General features: G+C 37.0%; 1 protein-coding gene across 1 annotated transcript; it reads left to right on the top strand.

Moving 5' to 3' along the window:
- Positions 1-6,097: 6,097 nt before the first annotated feature.
- Positions 6,098-6,844, top strand: LOC124888787 (integrator complex subunit 6 homolog). Its single transcript, XM_047400077.1, has one exon. It carries the CDS (start codon positions 6,098-6,100, stop codon positions 6,842-6,844), a length of 747 nt encoding a protein of 248 aa, XP_047256033.1.
- The last annotated feature ends 678 nt before the right edge of the window (positions 6,845-7,522 follow it).

Here is a 7,522-nt window from a genome sequence, read left to right as displayed (position 1 = left end):
AGGGAGTGAAGTTACTTGATAGAATAAGAACAAGAAGAAAGAAGGATGAACATACAAGGACTCTATCACAGGAGTAATCATTAGGGTACATATATACAACAAAACACGATCAAGAAACTTACTCAAGGCACTGAAAAGAAAATCAACAATCAGCATAACAGTTCACATACTTGAAGAAGAACCTGGTCCTTTACTTAGCTAGTTGTGGACTGTGTAGTAGGTAGATTCTTTGAGTTGTAATGAGTCATTGTTCTAGTCTCAGTGATCTATAAACTGAGCTAGGAATTGTGTCTTCAAGTTGGGAACCCGAAGACTTGGGAACACTTATCTTGGGAAGATTTGTGTTTTTGTAGAGAGAGGAGTTAGAAGTTTTAATTCTTAGTTAACAAGAAGTCTTGTATTTTTGTTGATTGTTGAGGCTCAAGTATTATAGTGAAGTTGGGGTTAAATCCTGTAGAGGTACAGGTCGTGGTTTTTTACACCTTTCTTAAGCTGGGTGTTTTCCACATAAAAACACTATGTTCAGTATTTACTTCTGTGAACCACTTTTACTTACTTGTTTTACAGATAGGAAATTAGTAGGGATCACACTTTAACATGTGGTATCAGACAGAGGTTTTCTTAAATAAGGCTAATACCTAAGAAAAGATCAATATGATGGATTCCACACCTCCTACTGGTCACAGTGAAGGTCAGGCAACTACTAGACCTCCACTTTTTGATGGCTCTTATTTTATTTGGTGGAAAGCAAAAATGAAAATGTTCATTCAAGGTGAAGATTATGAATTATGGGACAAGATTACTGATGGTCCCACTATTTCAATGAAGACAGTTGATGGTGAACAAGTTAAGAAAGTTAGGAGTGAATTTACTCCGGATAACTTGTTGGCTTTGAAGAAAAATGCAAAGGCCAAGAATATCTTGATCTGTCGAATAGGACCTGCTGAATACAGCAGGGTATCCACTTGCACTACTACTAAGAAAATTTGGGATGCACTGGTAAATGCTCATGAAGGCACTTCTCAAGTAAGAAAGTTTAGTATCGTTCTCCTTTTCACTGAGTATGAGGCATTCAAAATGAAGGAAAATAAAACCTTGCACGAAATGATGACTAGGCTTACCACTTTAACAAATGAGCTGACTTTCTTAGGAAAAGTCATTTCAGAGGAAGAACAAGTTGAAAAGGTACTGAGGGTATTACCAAAATCAAAATAGAATGTCAAGGTGACTGTAATCAGAGAGACGAATAAAGATCTTGAAGGTATGGCTCTGGATGAACTAGTAGGGAACTTAAGGACTTATGAAATAGAAGTTGATGGAGTCAAAGAACGAGCAACACCTGAGAAAATCTAAGCATTGAAGGCTTCTGAGAGTGATGATGAATTTGAACTTAATAAGGAGCAAGTTGCCTTCATAACTAAGAACTTCAGCAAATTCTTTAAGAAGAAGAAGGGAACAGGTACCAAGAAATGTTCCAATGACAATCCAAATAGGTGCTACAAATGTAGCAAAACTGATCATTAGATTAGGGACTGTCCAATCTGGGAAATTAAATAGAAAAAGGAAAGGGCTGAAAAGGAACTGAAGGCAAAAAGAAAAGAAGAACATGCAATGATAGCAACCTAGGGATCTGATTCAGATGAAGATAAAGTTGATGAAACTGCATTCATGGATCTTGGGGATCAGATCTAGATGAAGAAGATGAGGACTCTGAGGAAAGCATACTCGAACTCAAAGAAAAACTGAAATTGTTCTCTAAGTCAAAACTTGTTTCTTTGATGAATGCATTGATTGATGATTTCCACGAGTTAACCTATGATAGGGATGAATTGTTCAATAGTCTGGCAAGTCTAAAATTTAATCTCATTGATTTAAGGGCTTGCTCAGATACAGTTGACAAGGAGAGTTGCATACTCAAGAAACAGGTTGCAGAACTTGAGATTTCAAACAGTGATCTCAGGTCTGAAGTTCTCAAATTAACTCTCACTGAAAATGGAAAGAAGACCATGAGTAAAGAACAAGAAACTATTGAACTTGAGCTTGTTAAATACAAACAAGAATGCCATGATTTAACTAAAAAAATGAATAAGTTGAATCAAGAAATATCTAAACTCAAATTGGATCTTGAAAGGGCTAACAAGTGGACAAACTTCTCTAGAATTGTTCACAAATTAAGTGAGAAAAACTTCAATGAAAAGACAGGTTTGGCATTCCACAAAAGTTTTGATGATCCAAAAGATTTATGTTTCATTTGTGGAAACCTTAGACATCCTACCACTGAATGTCCAGTAGCTGCAAAAAGCAGAGTAGGCAGTCAAAACCTGGCTAACAGATCTTCTCAAACCAAAAAGAACAAAACCAGTTCTGGTCAGACAAACAGGTTGCACTACATGTTGCCAGCATAGACTAAGAAAAATTTAATTCATCATTTCACTCATAAATTAGGACCCAAGATTGTTTGGGTTCCTAAGGCTAACCTTTGAACTCTTTTACAGGAGAAGGTGAAAGAAAACAAAAGGCACTGGTATTTAGACAGTGCTTGCTTAAGACACATGACTGGTGATAAGAAAAAGTTTCTTTCACTATCCAAAATAAATGGAGCAGGGGTTTCTTTTGGTGATGGAAAAAAGAGAATCATAACTGGAATTGGAAAGATTGGCTCATTTAAGTTAAAATCATTAGAGGATGTCTATCTTGTAGAAGGATTAAAGCATAATATGCTCAGCATCTCTCAGCTGTGTGATAAAGGCAATAAAGTTACTTTTACTGCTGCAGGAGTCAAGGTAAAAAAGATGGATGCTAAAGAGGTTGTGCTCACTGTAAGGAGATACAAAAATGGATACAAAGCTAACATCATGGCACTACCAGGACCAGAGCTGACTTGTCTAAGTGCTATAGAAAATGATCCCCTCCTTTGGCACAGAAACTTAGTCATGCAAGTCTGAAATAACTCAACATACTTTCATCCAAAGACATGGTATTGAGATTACCTAAGACCAAGTTCAAGGAAGAAAAACTATGTAATGCATGTGTGAGGGGGAAGTAGGTAAGATCCTCTTTTAAGTCAAAGAACCATGTTAGTACTACCAAGTGCCTTGACCTGGTTCATATAGACTTATGTGGACCCATGAGACTTCAAAGCAGAGGTGGAAAAAGGTATGTGTTTGTAATTGTTGATGAGTATTTCAGGTTTACTTGGACTTTGTTTCTAGACTCTAAAGAAGATGCCTTTGATGTCTTTGAAATCTTCATTAAGAAAATTGAAAAGAAACTGGGTACTTCTTTAGTTTCCATAAGGTCTGACCATGGTTCAAAATTTGAGAATGTAAAATTCTTCAAATACTGTTCAGCAAATGGTATAGATCACAAATTCTCAACTCCTAGAACACCACAAAAAGATGGAGTGGTGGAAAAGAAGAACAGAACCTTGGAAGATATGGCTAGAACAATGATGCTTGCAGCAAATATTACTAAAAACCTTTCAGCTGAGGCAATAAGTACTGTAGCATATATCATAAATAGATGCATGATCAGGACTTTGTTAGAAAAGACTCCCTATGAATTACTAAAAGGAAGAAAGCCTAACATCTCTCACCTTAGAATCTTTGGATGTAAATGTTTCATACATAATAGTGGAAAGAATAATTTGGGAAAATTTGATGCTAAAAGTGATGAGGGAATCTTCTTAGGATGCCCACTTCATAGTAAGGCTTATAGGGTTTTAAATAACAAAACTAACTGTTTTGAAGAAAGTATGCATGTAATCTTTGATGAATCCTGTGTTAAGACTAACCTGCAGGAAGGAAGTGACACGGAGGAACAGGTTATACAATCCGGTGCATCAATTGGTGCTACCAAACATGGAGACATTTTGATAGGGGGAACTGAAGCTGAGGGCACAGTGATAGGGGGAACTGAGCATACCCCGGCTTAAAATATCAACAATGATCCTGGTAGCTCACTAAGCTTGATTCCAAAAGGATATAAGTATCAAGGATCATATCTCATTGAGAATGTTCTTACTGATCTCACATCTGGGATCACCACAAGGTCTTGATTGAGAAGTATGTGTGCCTTCAAGGCATTCCTATCAGAGATTGAGCCAAAGAAGATAACTGAAGCATCGTTTGATACTGATTGGATCATAGCCATGCAGAAAGAGTTGAATCAGTTTGAGAGAAGCAAAGTATGGCACTTAGTTCCTCTCCCTAAAGACAAATCAGTAATTGGGACTAAATGGGTATATAGAAATAAAGTTGATGGGCATGGAACAGTTACAAGAAATAAGGCAAGATTTGTGGTTCAAGGATACAATCAAGAAGAAGGAATTGACTTTGATGAGACTTTTGCTCCTGCAGCAAGACTTGAAGCTATAAGATTACTTGTTGCTTTTACTGCATACATGGAATTTATCCTTTATCAGATGGATGTGAAGAGTGCCTTTCTAAATGGCATTCTCAAGGATGATGTGTATGTTAAAAAACCTCCAGGATTTAAAAGCAAGAAGTTTCCAGATCATGTGTACAAATTGTACAAAGCCTTGTATGGATTGAAACAAGCTCCAAGAGCTTGGTATGAGAAACTGTTAAAGTTTCTATTAGAACATGGACATACCAGAGGTAAAATTGATAATACCCTCTTTTTGAAAACTAATGGAAAGGATTTATTAGTTGTGCAGGTGTATGTGGATGATATTATTTTTGGCTCAACAAATATGAGTATGACTCATGAGTTTGCCAAACTCATGAGTTGTGAATTTGAGATGAGCATAATGGGAGAACTGAATTACTTCTTGGGTTTGCAAATAAAACAGTCAGCTTCAGGTACAATGATTCACCAACAGAAGTATGTCAAAGAGCTTCTTAAGAGATTCTCCATGGAAGAGGCAAAAGAGATAAGTACTCCTATTACAACTGGCACAAAATTGGAGTTGGATGAAACAGGTTCAGATATAGAGCAAAAGATGTATAGAGGTATGATTGGGTCATTATTGTACCTTATAGTAAGCAGTCCTGACATTGTGTTCAGTGTAGGTCTATGTGCCAGGTTTCAAGCAAAATCCAAAGAATCACATCTAAAATCTGTGAAGAGAATCTTCAGATACTTAAATGGAACCAGTGATCTTGGCTTATGGTACCCCAAAGGTAGTAACTTTAATCTTATAGGTTACTTAGATGCTGATTATGCAGGATATCTGATGGACAGGAAAAGCACTCCAGGAATGGTACACTTTCTTGGATCATGTTTGATTACCTGGTCCACTAAGAAGCAAAATTCAGTTGCTCTGTCTACTGCTGAAGCTGAATATGTTGCTGCAGGATCCTGTTGTGCACAATTTCTATGGATTAAGCAACAACTCATGGACTTTGGTATAGATGTTTGTTGTGTTCCTATTTTTTGTGATAATACAAGTGCTATTAACATAGCTAAAAATTCTATTCAACATAAAAGAACCAAACATATTGATATTAGGCATCACTTTCTTGGAGATAATGTTGAAAAAGGTCATATATCCATTATGTTTTGTTCCACTGAGGAACAGATTACTGACATTTTCACTAAGGCCTTGAGTAGAGAACACTTTGAAAAAAATAGGTTAGCCTTGGGGATTATTAAAATTGCATAAGTCTCCCTTAATGCTTGACTAAAATAATTTGATTTTACAAGTGATTGTTGATTAATTCAGTCTCACATATTAAGTTGTGTTTCCTAAGTCCAAGATTTTAGAGTATGATTGATTAACATGTGTGTGTTGATTTTGCAGAAAGCATTGATTACAGAAGTAATTTTGTCTATTTTGTCATTCAGGTATGATTATTATTACTTCAAAGTAGCTTAAAGAGAAACAAGTTGTTTTCCTGGTTCCTTATTGGTCCATTTAAACTGCCAAAATAAAAGAGTCCCTTCCCTGTCAAAAATCTGCCACTTCCTTTGCCATTAGAACTGAAACACTCATCATTACGCTCTGCCAAATATAGTTCCTCACCCCTTCAAATTCCTTATCCTTTTCTTTTAAATACACTTTCATTTGTTTTGTTTCTACACTAAAAATTCTCTGCACCTTCCTCATACTCAAGAACGCCTTCTTGATTCAAAAATGGAATCATTCTCTTCATCTTCCTCCTCTTCTTCTTCCTCCTCTACTGACTCTATTCCAAATCCCTTCACTGCACTTATCCTTCATCCAAACATCACCTTACCTCCCTTAATCCCTCCTTCACTCTCTCATAAATTTACCAATTTTGCTGTTTTCAAAAATTTTCCAAATCTTTTTGCCCAAATTTCTTCACCTTCTCTATCCTCTTCGAAACCCTTCCTTCCTTCTTCTATCCCACTCCAAATTATTAAAGATGATGATAATCCTAGTGACAGAGATAACCTTTCTATTGCTGAGTTAAACCCAAAAAGGTCCACGTCCAACCTCTTAAGAAAACCCTCTTCTATTCCTGCCACTGTTCACAATACTGCCCCTCCAGAACCTTTTCCAAATGTCGCTATCCCTTATACTCTACTTCGATCTGTCAGAAAGATAAAAACTATCATGGCCAAAGTTCCAAAACTCTCGTTGCCCATAAAATCCTCTTCTAAACCTACTCAAAAGGCCTTCTCCTCTTTAAAATTTCCGTCTAATGTCCAAGGATCCTCCTCCTCAAAAGTTTCCCCTCCCAAGCCCTCTACTTGTCTCAAGAATCAGGTCACCCTACCTGTTCCTTCTGACTCATCTAACTCTGACTTTACCCCAGATACTACTAATGAGTTGGCACCTGAGTTTGAAGTTCCCTACTCATCTTCTCATCAGGATACTTCTGAGCTCATCATCTTAACTTTGAAAAGCAGAAATTAGCTAGAGGAAGGGTTGTTAGTGGTTTTGGGCGCCTGATATGCAAGTGTTATTAAGAAAATTAGAGTTTCAAGGTTGGTCACATTTATTTCTTCAAGGTGATCTTCAGTGTAGCTTTGTTAGACCTGAAGTGCATGAGTTTTATACGAATGGGGTGAGAATTGGTAAGTTGTTCTCCACTACTGTCAGAAAGGTTACCATGAACCTTTATGTTGCTGACATTGCTAGGATTTTACGTATTCCCTCTGGGGGATGGGGTCACTATGTCAAGGGTACCTGGCCTCCTCTGGATAATCTTACCTTTGCCCTCAACATAGGTAGGAAGTTTTCTAGAAATCCTAACTTGCTCCACCATAAAAGAATCCTTAAGAGGGAGATATCCCCATTGCATTAGCTCTATTTTGATTTGGTCCATAAAATGATTATCCCTAGGAAGGAAAGGTGGTGTATGGCTAGTTTTCTTGATCTTACACTTATGGAACTGTTGGATACTAAAGTAAGAAATGATCTGCCTCGAATCATACTAAAGCATATGCAAAGGGCTCTACTAAAGGAAGTGAATAGACATGATCTACCTTATCAATTTTGGCTCACCCCCATATTTGAGGACTTTGGTGTTTCTGTTCAAGTGTGGTTTTCACAGGCTACCAAAGATGTCATAGGGCATGTGAATCATATGAT

Source organism: Capsicum annuum, chromosome 11 (genome assembly GCF_002878395.1).
Source record: "Capsicum annuum cultivar UCD-10X-F1 chromosome 11, UCD10Xv1.1, whole genome shotgun sequence".
Taxonomy (NCBI): domain Eukaryota; kingdom Viridiplantae; phylum Streptophyta; class Magnoliopsida; order Solanales; family Solanaceae; genus Capsicum; species Capsicum annuum.
Note: the sequence above shows the minus strand (reverse complement) of the source record. Positions and strands in the feature narration are given on the sequence as shown.

Excerpts from the sequence above, each read along its gene's own strand:
- LOC124888787 (XM_047400077.1), top strand. The coding sequence starts at position 6,098 with ATGGAATCATTCTCTTCATCTTCCTCCTCTTCTTCTTCCTCCTCTACT.